Source organism: Pelodiscus sinensis, chromosome 1, assembly GCF_052426305.1.
Source record: "Pelodiscus sinensis isolate ZL-2025 chromosome 1, ASM5242630v1, whole genome shotgun sequence".
NCBI classification, from domain to species: domain Eukaryota; kingdom Metazoa; phylum Chordata; order Testudines; family Trionychidae; genus Pelodiscus; species Pelodiscus sinensis.
Genome location: NC_143052.1, coordinates 131,529,779 through 131,551,202, shown reverse-complemented (window position 1 = coordinate 131,551,202; position 21,424 = coordinate 131,529,779). Strand labels below are relative to the sequence as shown.

Below are 21,424 nucleotides of genomic sequence, written 5' to 3'. Positions count from 1 at the left end.
TTCATGTGAGTTGACCTGTGCTGAGCCCTGTTAACTTTAAAGGAGCTCTATACAGATGTAAGGGTGCACCTTTGTTGACCTACTTGCATTTCTAAGCCTGAAGTAGCAAACAATATACAAAACTCATGATCACAAGAAAAATTCAAATATAGGCATACCATTTTGAGATGCAAACAGGAATTTTCTTGACGCTATCTTCATTGAAAAAAAATCACACCCCCTTCTAAAATACATATTAATTGCAAATGATTCTAAACTGGTGCACTGTATTGTTTTTCAGTTTTTTAACAGGGCTGTCACACACACAAAAGAGGAAATCACGCGGTAGAGCAGACATTCAAAAAGCAGGCGTTAATGTTTGCAGGGCAGGGGCTTGAAGAACTGCACTGTGAAGCTCTTACTCCAGCAGCACTCTTTTACAATATGACTATGTATAATGCCAGACATTATACTATATCAAGAATAAGCAGAAAAATCCATTCAAACTGAATTCTTTGTCTTGTGAGACTGGAAAAGCCCAGTTAACCCTTCAATCCTTCCAATGATACATGCCACATTCAGCCTTCTCCAGCCATTGCCAACTATATTTAGGATCTAAACTGAAAATATTATTTTAGAAAAAATGATAGGGGTAGTTGCTATATAGCAGAAAATAATGTAAATACTTACACTGTAGGTAATAAGGAATGAAAGAAATATGTGTGGCCACCAATTAACAGGAGACTAAACCAATCTCTTTTTTCTGTATTAAGTGTAATAATGAACCTGAACCAAGTGGGAGACCACTCTGTTCTCAAATGACTGAAATATTTCCTTTTCCAGAAACAGAACTGAAGTCCTTCTCCTAGAATCACTATTATTTTGTATTATTCATATGTGAAAGCTGTCTGCAGTAGTTCGGTCAGACAGGACAAGCAAGGCAGTCAGAATCATGTGGGCCAGGTTTCTGAATGATTAAAGGCAGTATGCATCTAGGGTGCAGAAGAATCTAAATTCATGAAAGATGCTTTGAGAATTTCAACAGTCTCCCAGGGACTCAATGTGAGAGAAGAAAAAAAAAAAAAACAATAAACAAACCCTTCGACGTGAATGTCAGAAAATGACTCAGTCAAGGCAAGTCATAGGAACAGCTTAAAAGAAACTAGTTCCTTCACCTGGCAGTGTTGCCACTTCTTAAGAGAGTATCTCTCAAAATGGTGGCTGCTCCCCAGTGCTTTGGGCTGGAGAAAAGGCACTTACTGAGCTAATCGCATCGAGGAGATGTTTCTACTGGTGGCAGCAGCAGAAGTGCTGTTTGTTCTGGGTTTTGCGTGGAAGTCAGATTCACTTTGCTCACCCACTACTTTTTACAAAAACTGCTGGATCCGACGCTTCCCAGGTCTTCTGATTGATCTGCAGGGATCTCAGAAGAGGGGAGCCCAGGTGCTGAGGATTTATACAGAAGTCACAGCACAGCAGTGCAGCAGGACCTGCTGCCTTATGAAGAATGGTAAGTATTTACTATCTGCTTCTTTATAGAGCCCATGCAATCTGTATTAAAAATAGGTAGTCACGCACACAGGGGAAGTTAATTTTTAGGCTTTTTATACATCATTTAATCATTCCAAACAGTAAAAATACAAAAAGTTGATGGAAAGTGAAGACACAGCTAAACAATTTCCCTCCTCTTATCCACGTTTATCCTGATAGAAATGAACTTGGCTGCTTCAACTCTGTGGAAGAGCACACTGGAATGTTCATCTTTTTAGGCAAAACTAAAATTAGGGTCTCTCTCTCCTTAACCGGGTAGGAATGGTTTATTGAAAAGTTAATGAAATGGAGGAACTACAGATTTTCATTACAACTTGGGTTTCCTGGGAAGTGGAATTAGAACTAGGAGCTCATGATTCTTAGACTCAAACCAAATAATGACCATACTGCTTCTCTGTAGTTGCAGAAATTGAAAGATTCTGTTAGGATTTCTGCACTGGCAATAATAGGGCAGGATGCTTTGTTAGGATATCAGCCTTGAATGGGATCAAATCAGATACTGGAAAAATTGCATAGCACTAGTAAAAGGAAAGCCTTCCATTTTAAGTTCTGAGGATATTTTGGGTTATTTATTTTGGGGAATAGAAGATTGTGAGGAAATTTAAAAGCCTGCATTATAAATTGGGAGGGTTTGGATATTAACAAGAGGCATTTTGAGCGGAGTCAATTTGTCTTAAGCAATACAGTGATTAAATCATTTGTTATAAATGTAGGAAGATTTTTATGTCACACAGGACAGTTGCACTAAAAGATGTAAAATTTTGAATGGATTTTGAAGGACAGTCAATAATGACATATGAAATATTACAACACAAAGTCACAGGTTCAAATATGGGTCTGTTATTTTATAAACCAGTTGGTTCTGTTGATGGAATGTTAATTAAGATGAAAAAAATACTCACTATTTCCCAGTAGACAGATGTACATACTACCAAAAAGACAAGAATTACCTGGACATGGAGATTCAAAAACAATATTTAGTCCATTCAAAATAGAGTTTTATGGGCACCAGCAAAAGTGGCATCGAGAAATTTACTCCATCACAATCCATGTTATACAGTGAAACAAGACTTTTGTTTATAGGACTATCAAAAACAGGTTTAACAAGCATTAAAATTACAATATGAAAAAGTTAAAATAATTAGAAAAAAATCTGAAAGTCACCTTGTAACTTTCAAACTCAATGAAAAACATTATTATAGCATGCTCTTGCAATATTCACTTTTCCCTGAAAGAATCCTCACCCTTACCAAAAGCATTATGATTAAGGGAATTTAATTAGCCCATTCAAGCCAGCTTCATTTACCATAAGCATAAATTAACATCTTAAAGGTAATATAGATTCGAATATTCATGAGAGAAAACAGACTTCTTTTTGTGACCTTTAATGAAAGTGCAATTGCTGAGTAATCAGTAAAAGCAATGGAACCTGTAAAAGGAAATTTTGAGATAAAAACAGATGTCTGCTTTGGCTTCTGAAATTCTTCCATAAATAAGGCTATGTCTAGATTGCAGGGTTAAATCGGAAAAAGATACACAATTTGCAGTTCGCAAATTGTGTATCTTTTTCCGCTTTACTGTCTAAAGAGGCTTTCTGAAATTTGGCACATCTGCACAGTGCCAAATTTTGGAAAAAAGTGCTTTTTCAACACATCCTTTATTTCTCGTAAAACAAGGTTTACAGGGATGGCAAAAGAACGTGTCCACTTCTTTGAAATTTTTTCCGAAAAAGCAGACATGTTCCATGGACCTCTGGTATCCCAGAAAAGCAGTGCAGTCTAGACGTAGCCTAAGAAATATGAAAGTAAGATTTTTTGGGAATGGGTCCTTGCTTTGAAATATAATGTCCACTTAGCACTCCTGTTTGCAGGTACTTTCTGTTCTTAAACAACACACACTCTAACGAGGAAAGCTTCAGAGTATTTGATGTCTAGCAGTTCTAAAAGAAACAAGATATATTATCATCATAGGACATATTAATGCTCTAGAAATTAATTCTGTATACCTGAATCTAAGGATAAACATACAGATTGCTAATGGAATTAGTGAAAACTGAGGTGTACAGTTGTACCTAAGGTAAAACTATTAGCATGAACAAAAATATAAAGCATCTAGTTTTCAAACAATGACTCTGTATAATGTTTGTATTACTGAATCACTAGCATTTGTAAAGCACTTTAGGTTTCCAGAATGAAGGATACCATGTAAATGCAAATATTGCATTAGCCATTATTCTACAACTAATATTTGAAAAACTGTTTTTGTGTTGTTTGTTTATGATGATTTATTAAAACTACAAGAGAAAATGGAAGGGCTTATTAGTCTGAAAGCAGTTTTCTGCATAGTCAGTCTTTAAAAATAGTTAGTGAAATGTAAGCTCTCCTACTCATGAAGAAAGCTGTAGTCTATCCATGACCCATAAAGATACCTTGAGCACTCAGGGAATGGATGAAAATATTTATAGAGCTACCAAAGATGGCTGTGTAATAGAGATCTGGTATGCGTTTGAGCCTTTCAATAAGAATTAAACACAACTGTGACAAAACAGTGTCAGAATTTTCTATTAAGCCTGTAGGATTATCCTTCTGTCCTTCACACAGAATGTTTTCTGTTATTTTTATGACAGTGTTTATACTTTCTTGCACCTGTCTTTTATTAAAGAACACATGTATGCTAACCACACATGTATGCTAATCATCTTATTAGAAGCCGATGACAGTTGACTAGAGTTAGATATAGAATATGAAAAATGACCTTGTACAAGGAAAACTTGCTAATTATTTTTTGTTTTTGAGACCTGATAGGAAATTCTCCCTTTGCCAGAATTTTCATTAGCATTTTAAAGACAATCATCTGTTATTTGTTGACATTTCTGTCTTGCTTCCAACTGAGCAAAGAAAGTTTTGGTTTAACACCCGAAGTCTCATCTATTGCTGCTGTCACATGTTATTTGCAATAGAACTGTAATTACTTCATTTCACAAAGCTGATATGTTTAGATTCATAATAGACAAATGTACATATCCTTAATCTCAGATGTATTTTAAAAACTCCCCTCTTTTACTGCACTTAATTTACTTGTCTATATTGACAAGCCTATTTTCAAGCAGTATTTTGATTGTTATTCTGATGTAGTATGCAGGCTACTAAGTGGAAAAAAATAAATGAAGCAGAAAAAAAGATTAAAAGGCTGGTTTTGGCATATTTCAACAACAAATATCTTCCCTTTTTTCTATCATAGATGACTGAAAATAGTTTGAGAATGTAAATACAGGTGTAGGGAAAGTTGTCATTTTTCCATAATTATTCACAGAAATTGTATTAATAAAATTATTCCAAAAGTTATTTCCTTGTTGCACTAACTGTAAGGCTGATAATTGAAATAAGCATCACAATAACATAATACATTTATTACACATTGTTTGCTTCTGAATTATTCGGTATGGATTCATTATAATATTAAAGTTTTTATTATTTCTGTAAAAGAAATACATGTGTTGTAGTCAGAATCAAAAACTCTACATCAAAACATTATGTTTTGCTAGCAAGTGCCCATCTCTGTTGATGCACACATCCTTTAAGTAGAGCTATGCTGACACATAGCATCTAATCGTGAAAGCACACATCAAAAACAAATGGTCTCATGAATATTATATGGTCAGAATATTCCCATATGCTCTCCTAGCAGCGAGGATCGGTACCAGATTATATCACTTTTAATCTTTCATTTCATTGCTAGCTTCTGTGCTGTAGACTCTGGCCCCCAATCATGGGAACACTCGTATGCAAGCAGTTCTTCGTAGCTCGGTTTAGTTTAGTTTGTGGCAGAGAAAGAGGAGATGAGGTAAAGACACTATGATGATGATAAAAATTAACAGTAGTCTCACTTGTGGTCCCAAAGATGGCAAATCAGTGTGGTAATGGAGAATTAGTTTTGGACAAGATGCTTGGCTTTTGAACACATTGTAAGGGTGCGTCTACAGAGCAGGGCTTAACTTGAAATAAGCTGTGCAAATTGAGCTACATCAATTGCATAGCATATTTCGAAATAGCTTATATTGACATTGGGACCTCTACACAGCACTTATTTCGAAATAGAGCATTTTTCCTGACTTCCCTTACTCCTTGTACAATTAGGGTTACAGGAGTTGGAGTAAGAAGTCCTCCAGCTTGACAGTATTTTGACATTATTTCTAAATAACTGTCTGCTGTGTAGACACAGACTAAGTTATTTTGAAATAACACTAATTATTTCAAAATAATGTTGCAGTGTAGATGTATTCTAAGATAATCTCACAAGGAAATTCTGCCAGTGTTCTTACTTTATTTTAATGGAAAGTGTTTTAGCATTACTATTAGACAAGCCCCTCGAACAAAATTTTCAGAAGTACCTAAATGACACAGAAGCATAAGTTTCATTTTCAAAGGTGACTTTGGTTCTTCTGCTAAGACATGTAAGCACTTTTTTAAAATGATTTTTTCCATGGACTTTATTAGATCTTTCGGAAAATAAAGCCTTTTCTGAAAGATCCCTTATTCCTGATTTTAAGAGGAATAAGGGATCTTTCGGAAAAGGCTTTATTTTTCGAAAGATCCCCGTCTAGACTGGCGCTTTTTGCCGGCAAAGCCCCGAGCTGGAAAAAAGCGGCAGCCATGTTCATGCAAATGAAGCGGGGAAGATTTAAATCCCCGCTTCATTTGCAATTGCGCTGTGTCTAATTTACATCCCTTTTACGGAAAAGGGGTGCAATCTAGACACAGCCAATGGGTATGCACTTACTGTTTAGCCCTCTAAAAAGTACTATAAAAAAAGATGATGGTTGGCTTAGGAGAGTGTTAACAGGGTAGAAAGCCTTGTATTTGTAGGCCTCATGTTTGAATGCAATCCACCTCAGTAGTGATCAGAATCAATTGCTATCTGACAACTTTTGAATTACCCGTGTGAAATGAGTAGGTGGTCTCAGACCAGTTTCTAATGGGCAGTCATTCATGTCACAACAGCTACCACTTCGTGGCCATTTTAGTAGAGAGTTCCATAATCATCTCACTAGTAGAGGAGGACTGTCCCGAACAAGCCTGAGACACAACGGGAGGAGCTGTGTGGAGAAGGTTGTAACACCTCTGACCATGGCATATGTATTTGATGAGCCAAGGGAATGATCTGTAATGCAAATAACTCAGTTTCTCTCTGCCCACTTGCCCAATTGTAGAATGAGAATTAAAAATGCTCATAGTGCTTCCCTCACAGGGTTCTGGGAGGCTTATTTAAAGTTTGTAAAATGTGATTGTTTAGAAGTGCCATGCAACCGTCCCTTATTATAACTCTCTTTCTTAATGTTAAGCAGTAGAAATAAAAGGCAATGCAGATGGGTCATTGTGCCACACAGACTCCATTTTATTCTTTTCTCATTATAGTTTCCTGTAACCTGGCAGTTTTCTACTTTGAAAGTATCCATGAGAACATTAATTGCGTGCACATTTATTGTCCAGCATTGGAAAGCTGCATATTGAAGCCCGCAACCAATGTTACTTTGTACAACATCACAGCAGGTAATACTGTATTATGTACACCAAGGCTGAAACGGGCCAGTGATGGGTTGTCGACTATCATGCTGGTTCAGTCATTATCTTAAGATGAGAGGAAAACATCACCTCATTTCATTTGAAGCACATACGCAAATGGCAAAAGGGTTTTCAGGGTTTTTTTGTCTACCACAGCTATAAACTAACGTGTACATTACATTTACTTACATAGATGTATATATTTATTTCTTTCAACATTTGAGAGATGAGCTCAGAATGCATGGCCTATGGTTTACATTTTCAGATGTGTATTTAATGTGTGTTCTTTTCTTCTTTAACAGGGATTGATCCAGATCTCCTTGTTTTTGAAAAATTCTCTTATAAAGATCCAAATACCCGTTCCTCTTTTAACAAATGGGAAAAGCAAAACAACTGCAGGACTGCTGATTCAGAGAAATGCCGGCACAATAATGTCACATGGAAGGCTCTTCTTCTCCAATCTCCATCTTCTACAACTAGCCAGGGCTTGGTAGCAAATGATAGTCACACCCACAATGGCAGTGGCTTGGTCCCAAAAACCAAACCAACCACACATTTATGGGCAAGGTCTCTACCACTGGAGGACCAATTTGCTAAGGAAACAGATTTGACTTCGGAAAGTACAGGTTTGACATCTATTTCAGAAAAAAAGATGTCTGTATCCACTAAGATGTTATCCCATATGCCCAGTCTTGCTCGCCTAAACAGCAGTAAGCAGCACTTCAATGAAACCAAAGGATACAGCGGCAGGAACTACACTTCAGATAACAAGGGTCAAATACCTGCTTGGCTAGCATTGGATACAAGTGCCTGGTTTGTCCCTGTGGTGTTTTGTTCTTCTTTCATCTTTCTTTGCTTCTGTACTGTTCTTCTGGCAGCTGGGTGCTGCAAAAAGAGGAGAGGTCACTATAAACCAGTGCAGAGAGGCGAGATTGGGACCAGGCAGTACATAAAATATACTCTTGTAAAAGATACTTTGTGATTGCAGATACCAAAAATAATAATAATAATGAGGAACTAATTAATTTGCATCACTTGTGCTGGTGGAAGAAGAAGTAGCAGCTCTATTTAGTGAAATACCTCTCACCATTTATTTCTTAGTTCAAAATCTCCAAATTTTCCTAATTTTTGGCAGATGTCTCTGCAACTTTTGGTAACACTGTCGATTAAACATCCTGTTATAATTCTCTTTTTATGATGCACTGATCCACAGAGATATAGGGTCAAATTCTATCTAGTCATATGCACATGCCCACAACTGCCAGTGAACTTAGAGGTGTTTGTATATATCTTGGTTTATAATTGGATCCAGAGTAATTTACATTTAGAAACTTTTCCCAACCTTTCTGTAGAGACAATGGTTCTCCACTTCCTCTGTGCACTCTTTTCCCTGCCTTATTTTGTATAACATGTAAAGTGTGTGTAAAATGCAACCATAGCAGAAAAGCAGCTATTTATACTTACTTTGGCTAAGTCTTTATGGAAACACAAGGCACAAAGTCACAGAGAATCAGGCCTACTTGCTGTTAGATCATTTATATCCTGAATGACATCTGTAAGTTTAAAACTTCTTTCACAAGCACTTTTATGCTTTCTCCCAGGCTATCTCTTTCAATTCCCTCCTCAAACACACATGCTCTGTGTGAATGCTGAAAAATGCAACCTGATAATGGCTAGGCGGATGGCATACTGTGATTACTGCTCCTGATTGGCTAAGATTATTTGTGTAACTCCATGTCATCCACCCCAGCCCACTTGTTTTTCTCATTTACCCTGTTATTGTCACCTCTTTTGGACTGAGCTCTTTGAGGAAGGAATAATCATTATGTGTTTATAGCATATAGCCCAATGGAGCTCTGAAATTATAGGCCTTTAAACACTCCTGTGATATAAATGTTAATTCATAAATAAAAAGAGCACTTCCTATTCTGCACTGTATACTCTATTGTGTCTATTTTAATAGTTTTCATTTTTTTTTTTCATTTGTGGACTCCTAAAAATTTAAAAAAAGAGGTGTGCCCCGCTATGGAAATCTAAGACCTTATCTACACTATAGAGTTTTGTCAACAAAAGGCACCTATGGTCAACAAAACAGTAAATATGTTTACACACTGCAATATGACTTTTGTTGGAAAAAATGTTCTGTTTTGGGAACAAAATAAAATCACCCTGATGAGAGACATAAAGCTTTTTGCCCAAAATTTTTGCTGGCTAAGTGCAAGAGTAAACACCACACTTGACTTCATTACTTTCATTGGCCTCCAGGAAGGTGTCTCTCAAAGCCCATCTTGTCTGCTCTGTTTACCACTTTGAACTCCATTGCCCTGCTGCCAGGTAAACAACCATCTGTCTCATTTCCTCAGAAGCCTTAGGGATTTTTGAAATTCCATGTCCTGTTGGCGCAGACTGGTGAGGTCTCATTCATCTTCCCAGGTGACCGTGGCAGCTTATTGCAGCAAATGCTCTCCCATTTTGACCACTGCGGAGCTGCTGGATCTTCTCAGTACATGGGGAGAGGAGGCTGTGCAGTTCCAGCTGTGCTTGAGGTGTAGGAATTCTGCCTGTCTGAGACCCACACAGTAACTAATGACTGATGCTTCCACCCTCAGTTGGGGAGCACATCTCAGTCAATTAGAGACACAAGGTCCAAGGACAAGCTTTACCTCCATATAAAAGTGAGGTAGCTGAGGGCAATTCACCTGGCTTGCAGGTTTTCAGGGACCAATTGAGGAAGTGATCTCCCACCTCTATGCAGCTAGTGGCCTGTGCTCCCTCTGCCATGCTAGAGCCTCCACATATATTTATTTACAAATAAACTTTGCAGAATTTTAAAATACTGTGGGCAAAAATTTAAATTTTTTTGGTGCATAATTTTAAACTTTTGGGCACAGAATTCCCTCAGGAGTAATGGAGAGATCACCGTGTGAGATGGTATGGCTGCTATACCTGTGAATGTGTATTCATAATTTTGTGTTGCAAAATCCTAGAAAATAAAGGCTGCGCTGTTTAGAACCTCCAGTTGCTCAAGTAACATAACACCCACTTTCTAGCTGAGCACTATGGAGGTTAGACTATGGACACAAATAGAGCTTTAAGAAAGAAAGGCTGTATTCAGACTGAAGAAAGCCAATCCAATAGTGCAGATCTAGTTCTCTTAGAAGTATTTATCTGGGTTTAGGTTTAAGCTACCTTAAACCTTAATTCCACAAAAGTACAATGTTTTTCATTTCTGGTGGCAAAAGGTGCATTTTGCTGTTGTTTAATCATATGGCTATGATAAACTACAAGGAACGAGTTTGATACACTATTTCTGCATTATTACACTGAATTAAATGTTTGTGTGGTGATGGATGGACAAGGAGAAAAGTACAAAAAACCCCAACTTTATTATTTGTTGCTGATATTTCCTTTTCATCTTGCATACAAAAGGGTTTTTTTAATGCTGCTTGTTCATGGTTAAAATTAGGAGTTTCCCCCTCATTTTTAAGTTTGTTTTTATATAAGCAGACATTAGAATAATTCAATGTTTTCTTATAAAGATTTATTAAAGAGCTCAGAAAATGAAAAGTCCTAGTTAATGGTTTTGGTGGTAAGCTCCCCCCCCCCCCCACAAATGTTTATAATTTGTGGGAATGTGGCTGAACATTTCATTCGTTTAATTTACATTGTTATAGTTATGCTGTTGTGTAATATTATCACATATGAAGTAAAGAGCATTTAAACGTGTACCATCAGAGAGTACTCACCATAACTTGCCAGAAACTTATTCTTTTTTGTAAAATAAAGCTGATTGTATTTACCTTAATCTTTAATTCAAGAGTGCATCTCACAGAATTGACAGATTCCACCAGGATCTGTTGTTCCATTTTGACCTCAAGAAGTGCCTCGAGGGTCCAATTATTGATGTGTTGTCACCTTGTCCAAGACAGGCATGGATGTCAATGTTTTGACTCCTTTGGAGAGCTTCCCAAATTATCAGTAAAACCAGAAGAAGCCTCAAAACTGAATTCTAAAAATTTAAATAGGCCAGGGTTATCTGGAAAAAAATGAAATTTCTGTTGCATTATTTCATCTAATTTAAAAGCCCAAATCACTTCTCCCTCAAAAATAGTACTTATAGATATCTTTAGCCTTATGTTAATCTGCTTTGTAGCATATGTGCACACAGGCTTCAATACATAATTATAGACCCTTACAAGCTTTTTATACTTTAATTTCCTAAATTCTAGTAACTAATTCTAGTAACTAAATTCTAGTAACTAATATTCATCTAAAATAAATTTGACATTGATCTTTTCCATTGTAACCCAATTGAACCCACAACAACTAATTAACATGTATCTTATCAATTTTAAGATAATTTTACACGCATACAGTGAACTTTAAGAAAGTGATTTTTAATATACAGTAGTAACACAAATTGAACCAATGTGTTTTTTATAATTCTTTGTTCAAGAGAGCAGGTCAAGTTTCATCTGGCAGAAAGTAAAGAAACTGATAAACTGAAACATCAGTTCCAAAGATTGTCAAGATTCTATTGAAAATGCATTTGTTTTGCTTACGTTCATTAGCCAAGCTTCCTGTGTAAGGTACAATGGCAGCTTACTAACCAGTTGATCTAGAAACTTGGTTTGAAAAATGCATTAGGTAGGGAAGAGCTAGCAGAATATGTTTAAGGCCTTGTCTACACCACAGAGGTTTGTCAAAATTATGTTGATGCTAAAAAAGCGCTATCATAAAAAATAGAATCGCATGTTCACACACATTCCCTCTGCCAGCAGAGCACATCCACAATTAGGGCATTGTTATTGGCCTAACCCAAAGTCCAACTTGACACTTTCTGCCACTAGGTTTTTTGGGAAGGTGGAGAGAATCCTGGCACACATTGGGGCCAGGCTCAATGTCCTATAATGTATTGTTTTCTGTCCTAGCATACCATAGACTTCTGTCTTTCTTTCACAGCATTTTTCAGTGCTCCTTGTTTGCTGCACACTCTCACATCTTTGTGAGAAGAGATGAAACCCACGTTGCTCTCCTATGCTCTGATTACTGCCATTAAGTGATCATGAATGGGAGTGCAGTTAATCACAAAGTGCCTAACTGAAGAAGATTCCCGGTTGCTTGACAGCTGTGTGACATGGGTAGCAGCAACTTGAGATTGTTTTTTTGGTATTCACAGAACGGTTGCAGGTGGGCTCAGGGCCAAAAACACTGACTGGTGAGATTTTATTGTCATGTACGTCTGGGATGATGCCTGTTGGCTACAGAACTTTTTGATATGGAAAACCATCTTTCTGAAACCATGAGCAGAGCTCACCCCTGCACTACAGCTCAAGAACATCACAATGAGAGTTGCCCTAATGGTAGAGCAGCACATGGCAATCACTGTGAGCAAACTAACAACACCAGACTACTACAAGTCAGTCATGAATCAATTTGGGAAGTTGACTGTTGGGGCTGTTAATGCACATGTGCAGGGCATTTAATTGCATCCCATGACTCTGGAAACGTGTATGCACTAGTGGACAGTTTTGTAGAAATGGGTTTCTCTACTATGAAGTGGCAATAGATGATGCACATATTACAATTTTGGCATTAGACTCCCTTGTGACAGAGGACATCAATACGAAGGTATACTTCTCTGTGGTGTTGCAGGCATGTGAGGATCACTCTGGGCATTTCACTGACTTCAACATTTGGTGGTCTGGGGAGCATGCACCTTCAGGAACACCGGTCCTGAATAGAAAGCAAGAAGCTGAGACTTTCTTTCCAGACTAGAAGATTAAAGTGGGTGGTGTGGAAATGGCCATCGTGATCTTGAGAGACCCAGGGTGCCCCTTATAGCCCTGGGCCATGAAATTTTACACAATAAACCTAGACAGCAATAAGAAGCAGTTTAACAATCATCTGAGTACGTGCTGGATAACAGTGAATGTGCCTTTGGCAAATTAAAGGAGAGCTAGTGATGCCTTTATGGCAGATTAGCCTTCAATGAAGATAATATTCCCATGGGCATAGTTACATATTGCACAGTCATTGTGAAGTTAAGGGGGAATGGTTTGCTTACGGGTGGATTCTTGAGGCAGACCACTTCACTGCTGATTTTGAACAGCATGATACCAGGTTATTAGAAGGGTGCAACTTGATTCAGGGAAGATTTCAGGCAACACTTTGAAAATGAGAACCAGTAATGTATATCTCTGTGACTGGTGCTGCAATGCTACATTGCTTCTTAGGAAAACTACATGTAAGGGTGAGATCTGGGGCCTTACATTCCAGGAAACAAATGCTCAAAGTGCCCATGTACATACCAGTAGTGCCTGCTATCTCACTTGGTAGGAAACAAAGATGATTCACCATGCAAAAACTTGGCTTATATTGTACAAGAAACAACACACATACACAGATGCTTGGTGGGTCAGGTGCTACCACTGAAGAGCAGACTTTTAGAGATGGGTGTAGGTCCAGCTATCATTTTGAAAGTTGCCTGAGAGAGTACAGTAAATGGAAAACTGAGAAGTCCCAGAAAGCAGTGTGTAGGCAGAGTTTGGGAAGGCACAGAAAAGAGTCCTGAATGTGCTGCAGGGGACGGCGGCCATTCATTTGCTGTCTTCAATTAACAAGTACTTCTGCATCTGCTCACCATGACTTGAATAATCTGCTTAGGGTCTTTAACAAACTTATTTTTTTCCTCTCAGCTTCCCTTTACTCCTTATGATCCCTTTTCTTAGCATTGGAGAAGTGCAGGACCTTCTGGAACATGTTGCCTTTGCTCCATTTTCAGTGCTTTCTTATCTGACATAGACACCCAGCCAGTGGGGATAGGATGTACCTTAATGCTATGTCTGCCAAAGCACGTTTAATTTTATTTTACATTTCAGTAAAATATACCTCTGGTTACAATTACTTTCTCACTGAACCTTGGCAAGCACACATCTCAACGAACACCCAAAGCATGGTGAGTGATGGCTGTGAGGGGAGAGAGGAGACTCTACCGGGGGGTGGGTGGGAGGAGGGGAAAGAGCACATTGAAAGGGTTGGGGTGCAGCCAAAGAGGGAAAAAATTCTAAAATTCTCCCACTCTTTTCCCCAGATGGGAGGTCATCGTAGCAGATATCTCACTGCTCAGAGTAAGCAGAGAAGCGAGGGTACATCTATGCAGCTCACCCATGTGCCACTTTGGTCCCTGTACACAATGTGATTGCCAAATGGCATGGGAAAGTTTCCTACAATGGGGGAAGGAATAAAAGTAGCTCAGCCAGAAAATCGTTAGCAGAGGATTGCTGGTACCTCCAGGAAACTTTCCTAGTGATCTCAATGAGGGATTCCCATAAGATCGCACCTTGCGTCAACACCCTGTTCTGCCGCACTGATTAGTTGAATGGGAACCAGCACTCAGAAACACATCCTTGTGCTTTTCTATACCCTGCACCCACCTTTGCACTACACAAACCAGAGCCACTTATCAGGCTTCTTCTCTCCTGCTTCTTGCTTGCTGGAGAGCAACTGCTGAGCCTGGCTAGACACCTAGGGGTAGTGAACTGCTCCTGGTTGCCTGCCTCACTGGGCGACTCTGCTGGGAGCACCACATCGTCATCTAATTCCATCTCCCCATCCATGACTTTGTCCTATGGGTTTTATTCTTTTTCCTTTGCCTCTAGGCCCATCCAAGTATCCACAGGGCTCCTGGTGGTAGAGCTGGGTTCACCACCTAGGACAGCATCTAGCTCCTTACACAGGTGGCAGATATTAGGTGCAGCATCGGAGTAACAGGGCCTTGGTTTGGAGAAGGGAATCCCTGCACATACTATGTGGTGCAGTCTCATAATGCTGCATTGCTGATGGGTCTGTGGGCTGGCTGGCCGTCTGAGTGTCTTGGTTCTGAAAACAAGACAAGAATGGGGGAGTCCCAGTGGCTGAATCAAAATTTTCTTGGGCTGGATTAAAATTTGTCAAGTCTTTGTTTTGTTTTTTAATTAATTTTAGTAGGGTGCTAATTCAAGTGTGCAGATCATATTGAATGTGGTTTGTTGCTTCTAAACCCTTGTTCTGACCCTGTGGTAGAGCAAAACACTGCCATGTCTGAAGGATTTGTTGAGAAGAGGAGCCAGTGTTGTCTTTTGAATAGCAGTGTATTTATTTATTTATGGAGAATGTGGGCGGGTAAGACGACTGTCCTATCCAATGGGCCCCAGCCTGGTTTGTATCCCTGTGCTGGAGACGCCAGAGGCAAAGGCAGGCATGCTCCATTGCATATGTACATGCTGCCATGTGCCCCAGTAGCTTCAAGCATTTTCTGGCTGTGGTGGTGGGAAAATGCCTGAGGTTTTGGATGAGAAGGCTGACAGCCTGGAAACGGACCTCTGGAAGAGACACTCTGGTGAGCTTTGAGTCTAGTAGGGCTGCTATAAACTCTATCCTTTGAGTAGGGATTTGAGTGGATTTGGAAGCATTCAGAACAAGGCCCAGCCTCCAGAACATGCTGCACACCACAGTCCCACAGTCAGCTGCTTGAGTCCATGAGTTGGTTTTGATGAGCCAAGGGTCTGGGGGTTGCCACCATCAACATACATTTTGTAAAAACTTGCAGATAGTTGAGAGGCCAAGTGGCATTACCTAGAGTTGATAATGTTGGTTCTTGACCACAACACACAGGAACCCCGTGGGATAGGATAATTGAAATTTAAAAATGTGCGTCTTCCATGTTGAGGGCAACGTACCAGTCCCCAAATCCAGGGAAGGGATAATGGTGGCTTGTGACATTATGCAAATGTTTTCTTGACAAATGCATTGAAAATCTATAAAATAAGGGATAAGGGATCTTTTGGAAAAGGCTTTATTTTCCGCAAGATCAGCATCTAGACTGGCGCTTTTCTCCGGCAAAGCTCCGTGCCGAAAAAAGCGGCAGCCATTTTTATGCTAATGAAGCAGGGGAGATTTAAATCCCCGCTTCATTAGCAATTGCGATTCGTCTAATTTACAACCCTTTTACGAAAAAGGGATGTAGTCTAGACGTAGCCTTTGGGTATGAGGAAGTATCAAGAGTAGAAGTTCCTGCCCCATTACCCTTGAGGGACCCTCTTCTATCGCCCCCAAAGATAAGAGCAATTGTACCTCCTGCAATAGGAGTTGCTCATAAAAAGGGCCACTGAAATAGGGATGTGAAATATTGGATAATTGAATAGCCGATTAACCTCATTAATTCTTATCAGTTACTTGACTATTCTATAGTCCCAAGGGGTGGGGCCAGCAGCTAGTGCGCTCCAGCCCCACTCCCGAGGAACCCCCTGCCACTCTGTACTGCTGCCTCTGTATCAGAGGTAGCAGCGCGGGGTGCCAGGCAGGAGTTGGTTGGTTCAAGAGGAGAGCAAGCTTAAAAACCAGCTCCCCTCGCAGACTGGCTGCCTATTGCCCTGCGCTGCTGCCTCTGATACAGAGGCAGCAGCGCAGGATGGCAGCAACCCCTCTCCAGGGTGGAGGCTGAATTCCCGGACCTGGCATGAGCTAGAACTAAGCCAGGCTGCCTGCTCGCCTGGCTCTTAATACACTTTAAATACAGTGCTGCAGTGGGGGTAGGTCCCAGACCTGGCACATGCCAGGACTGAGCCAGGCTGCTGGTCAGCCTGCTAAAAAATTTACTGGCAAGGGTGGAGGGACAGAATGCGTGGTCTGTAGCATTAACCTATAAGCTTTTGCTTATTGAATAATTGACTGCAATATTACATCCCTACTCTGAAGAGGAATGGGCAAAGAGGGTGAGTAGGCATAAAGGAACAAACTTGGATAGACTGAGTATCCCACTCCCACCCTGCTTACGATCCAATGGTCGGATGTAATTTGTGACCAAGCATGGTAGAAATAGGACAGATAATTCCCAAAAGGTAAGGAAGGACCCAGAACGGGCTCTGGAGCAATATCCTTGTGTGCACCCTCAAATTTGAGTACGGCCCTGAAACTGCTTGAAAGGTCCTTGGCCATACTCCGAGGAAGAATGTGTTCTTCTCCTTCTACCGGACTCATGCCTTGGTTGCACAGAGGCGAAATGGGATGGAGGTTGTGGTTTGAACGGCGTCCATTGTGGGACCAGCGCGTGTACACCCAAGGATTTAATTGTAGCCCTGATGTCTTTTGAATTATACCAGAATTAATCTGTACTTTCTGCAAACTAGCCTGTGCAAAGGGCAAGTCCTGGTCTGTGTTTTTTATCTATCTCGGGGGAAATGCTGGAAACCTGGAACTGGGCATAACGCTGCACTTCTAATTGCGTAATCAGCTAAGCCCAAGGCAACCTTCCTTCCTTCTTCAAGGCAAGCAGAGAACGGCATGCGGCACTCCCAAGGAAGCAATTCTCTGAACTTGTCAATTGCACTCCAGGAGTTATGAGTATAACAACCGAGTACTGCCTGCTTACTATGCACATGCAATTGTAGTCCCCCTGTGGCCTAAGCCTTGCACCCAAAGAGTTCAAGTTCTTTAGACTCCTTTGTCTCAGGTTCAGTCTAACCGAGGCCCTCTTTGTGGTTAGCTGCATCCACCATTAACATGCAAGGTGCCTGAAAAGGTTTTGTCATGTTTCTGTAGGACAGAGCACTGCCTTTTGACACCCTTTGCATTGGAAGGTATGGAGGCTGGTATCTGCCAGAAACCTTGCTATCAGTCTGGATAATTTTATGAGGCAATGCTAACCTAGATGGACCCTCAGCAGTGAGGATGTCCACCATCATGTCAGATTCCTCCACCTCCTCTTGCTCTGGAAGGGGCAAGTTTTGTGCAACCCCTTTGAGACGGTCCTGATGAGCCTTCAAATCCATAGCTGGTGTACTGGTGGATGTGCTTGCCATGACCTCATTTGGGGAGGATGATGAAGCCCGTGGGACATGTAGGACTGTGTGAGGTGGCTGGGATCCTGGCACCACCACTGGAGAAGAGTGGGGGACAGTTCTCATCTGTGGGCTGGGTGTTGCCTGGGTCAGTTGCCCTGTTAATGCTGCTGGTCCTAGTACCCAGCTGGTGAGAGTGCTGGGGTCATGCTGGCTAAGGGAAGGGGAGGGGACTATAGGCACAGACCCCAGTGAGGCAGATATGGAGACAGAACCCAGGGCTTAGTAGTAGGCCCATGGGGTATAAAAGGGCCAAATTATTGGACCTTGCCCTTGAGGCAGGCAGGAGGCCTGAGCAGTGCTGGAAACGGGAACTCTACTGACATTGGGAAGAAACTGAAGATTCATCCTCTGAGTCAAGGCATGAGACCCTATAAGAGTGTCACAGGGGTAGCTGAGTTAGTTTGTAACACGACAAACTTGAAAAAACAACAACAAACGGTCTGGTAGTTTTTTATAGACTAACAAAACATGTAGATGATATCATGAGCTAGTTGTGGGCACAGAGTGGTTGTATTAGACAGGCTACTGGAGACTATGAAGAAATACCAGTCAATAGTCTGCTGTAATACAAAAATACTATCTAGTAGCAGATGGTAATGACTATTTAATATTATAAAAATATATATTATAAATTAGACAACAATCATTTAGCAATAGCCAAACAGGAGCACCAGCCTAGGTCAGGGATACTTGTATGAACATATAGTAACAGACTGCTCCTGCCTTACAAAAATCTTATCAGCTAAAGAAACAATGGGACTGTCCCAAAACTAAAGAGCAAGTCAGTAGTGGAGCGAGAGTTATAATCCATGTCTCCTGGGACTATTTTGGAATCACCAAAGCTCTCTACTGTAATTCATAATTGTAAGCAATGTTCTAATATTTTCCATCTGTATGCCCATTCATGACAATTTAACACCCTTTTTCTGTATCAAGAGTGGGACGTATCCTTTAAAATATTTCACTAATTTAACTTCCTATCATGTCACCCAAACTGCTTTTGTTCTCGTAAAAAGACATGGAATTCTGATTTATTCTGCACATTTTTTGTACAGATGCGTGAATACTTTCAGCCATAATTATCCTCTCCTCCCCCATCCTTTATGGTTCACTATGCCATCCAGTTTCTATTCTTGAGTCTTAACTTTATCCTGTTCCCCTTCCTTCTGAGGGAAACACATATGTATCTCAGACTACATCTACACTGCAGGCTTCTTGCGCAAGAATCTTTTTGAGGAAGAGATCTAAGGTACTTATATAATCCTCATTACCACATTATATACCTCATAATCTAGAATACCATTTTCATTCCAACTGCCCGCAAAGGTAGAGGGTACTGTTACTATCATTTTTACAGAACAAGAAACAAGAGGGAGAAAGTAGAGAATTTTCAAATTCACACTAAGGGTATGTCTGCACACTCACAGCTGACTTGTGCTTGATGACTTGAGTTCATAGGATTTGAATTGTGGAGCTGTCCATAATTCTTAATACCGTAACAGAAATGAGCTATTCTCTAGCTTCACCAAAACAGACCACAATGTGTTGAAACAAGGAAATGGCTGTTGTATTGATGGACAACATTCTTATAAGACTCTCACTGCAACATCTAGATGTTGTGGGAGATCCAGAAAAGATTAGCTTCCATCAAAACATTGACAAAATTATACAGAGGAACTGGTGCAACTGTGTGATAGATTGGTTAATCTGAGTTGTCTCTGCTGGATACAAAGCCAAGTTTCAATGACTGAAAGGAATTTAGTTTTCTTTGTGAACACTGCATGGATTTGGAGTCAACCATTTATCCTGTTCCACAGACACACTGTCACAAAGGGCTTCATCTCCCTGCTCCCCTCTCCCCTCAAATTTCAGCTCATGACAAGCTGAAATGGAAGTGTTAGGAGTGCTTTGGACCATGACCTGCCCTCTAGCCCTATACTATTCATGTCTGGTAAAGGCCAGCACTGAGAACAGGCCCATTGTTGGTGAAAATAGTCAATGCCTCTTTGTTTGCCTGCAGGATGCCAGAAGAACTTTTCATGCCATAAGGTTCAGTTATTACTTCTGCACCACCACCCACCCACCTGCTGTACTAGATGCAATTTAGAATGTTAACATTTAAATAAAAACCTTTAGGCTAGTTAGAAGAAACATGGAAACAGTTAAATTCTAGCATAAAATACACAGACGTAAGAAGCAGAGTAACAGTGTAGTGTATGACACATTAATGCAGCTCTACTGACAGGGATATAAGATACCATGGAGCTACACATTTATTACTGCTGTTATACTTCACAAGTAAGATGCTGTGTAAGCAATGGGCACTCTCTTTCATGAACTGTGCCCTACAAGATTATTATGTAGTAGCAGATGCTAATCATTGTATTTATTATAAAAATGTATATTATAAATTAGACAACAATCTTATTGCAGTAGCCACCTAGGAGCACCAGCCTAGGTCAGGGATCCTTGTATGAACACTGCTCCTGCCTTACAAAAAATTTATCAGCTAGAGAAAGAGGGGAACTTTCTAAAAACTAAAGAGCAATTCAGTAGTGGAGCAAGAGTTATAACCCATGTCTCCTGGGACTAATTTGGTGCCCAACCCATGCGATCACCAAAGCTCTCTGCTTACAATTATGCATTATAGCAATGTTCCCTCTAATTTTTTCCATCAGTACTCCCATTCATGACAATTTAACACCCTTTTTCTGTATCAAGAGCAGGACGTAGCCTTTAAAATATTTCATTAAATTTAACTTCCCATCATCTCACCCAAACTGTTTTGGTTCCTGTAAAAAGACATGCAAGTCTGACTTATTCTGCATATTTTTTGTACAGATGTGTGAACACTTTCTGCCAGAAGTATCCCCTCCACCCGCATTCTTTATGGTTCTCACTACTCCATCCAGTTTCTATTTTTGAGTCTTAATTTTATCCTGTTCCCCTTCCTTCTGAGGGAAACACATATGTATCTCAGACTACATCTACACTGCAGGCTTCTTGTGCAAGAAGCTTTTTGCGGAAGAGATTTTCTGCAAAAACTTCTTGCGCAAAAGCGCATCCATACCTCAAAAGCACATTGCAAAAGCGATGCGCTTTTGTGCAAGAGAGCGTCCAGACTGCATGGACGTTTTCTTGAAAGAAAGCTCTGATTGCTGGTCACAGATTAGCCACCAAAGCACCCGTGCTTTTTTTGGGTGGTTCTTTTTGCGCAAAAAACCCGTTGCCTGTCCACACGCACCTTTTTGCACAAGAACTCGTAGAAAGAGGAATACCTACACCGCAAAAACCCTTCTATTCTTTTGATGTACTGTAAATTTACTTGTGCAAAAACATGCTTGAGGTGTAGACACTCTGTGGGTTTTTGCATAAAACCCCTAGGCTACGTCTACACTGGCATGATTTTCCAGAAATGCTTAAAATGGAATACTATTCCGTTTTCAGTTT

The 21,424-nt window shown here is 40.1% G+C and overlaps 1 protein-coding gene across 1 annotated transcript; it reads left to right on the top strand.

The window, feature by feature from the left end:
- Positions 1-843: 843 nt before the first annotated feature.
- MANSC4 (MANSC domain containing 4) lies at positions 844-9,094 on the top strand. Its single transcript, XM_014578499.4, has 3 exons — positions 844-1,489; positions 6,945-7,079; positions 7,394-9,094. The coding sequence occupies exons 1-3, from the start codon at positions 1,261-1,263 to the stop codon at positions 8,071-8,073; spliced, it is 1,044 nt and encodes a 347-aa protein (XP_014433985.3). The 5' UTR covers positions 844-1,260; the 3' UTR covers positions 8,074-9,094.
- The last annotated feature ends 12,330 nt before the right edge of the window (positions 9,095-21,424 follow it).

Coding starts and splice junctions, on each gene's coding strand:
- MANSC4 (XM_014578499.4), top strand. CDS start 1,261: ATGTTTCTACTGGTGGCAGCAGCAGAAGTGCTGTTTGTTCTGGGTTTT. Junction 1,490..6,944: donor CTGCTGCCTTATGAAGAATG/GTAAGTATTTAC, acceptor TTCTCATTATAG/TTTCCTGTAACCTGGCAGTT. Junction 7,080..7,393: donor TTTGTACAACATCACAGCAG/GTAATACTGTAT, acceptor CTTCTTTAACAG/GGATTGATCCAGATCTCCTT.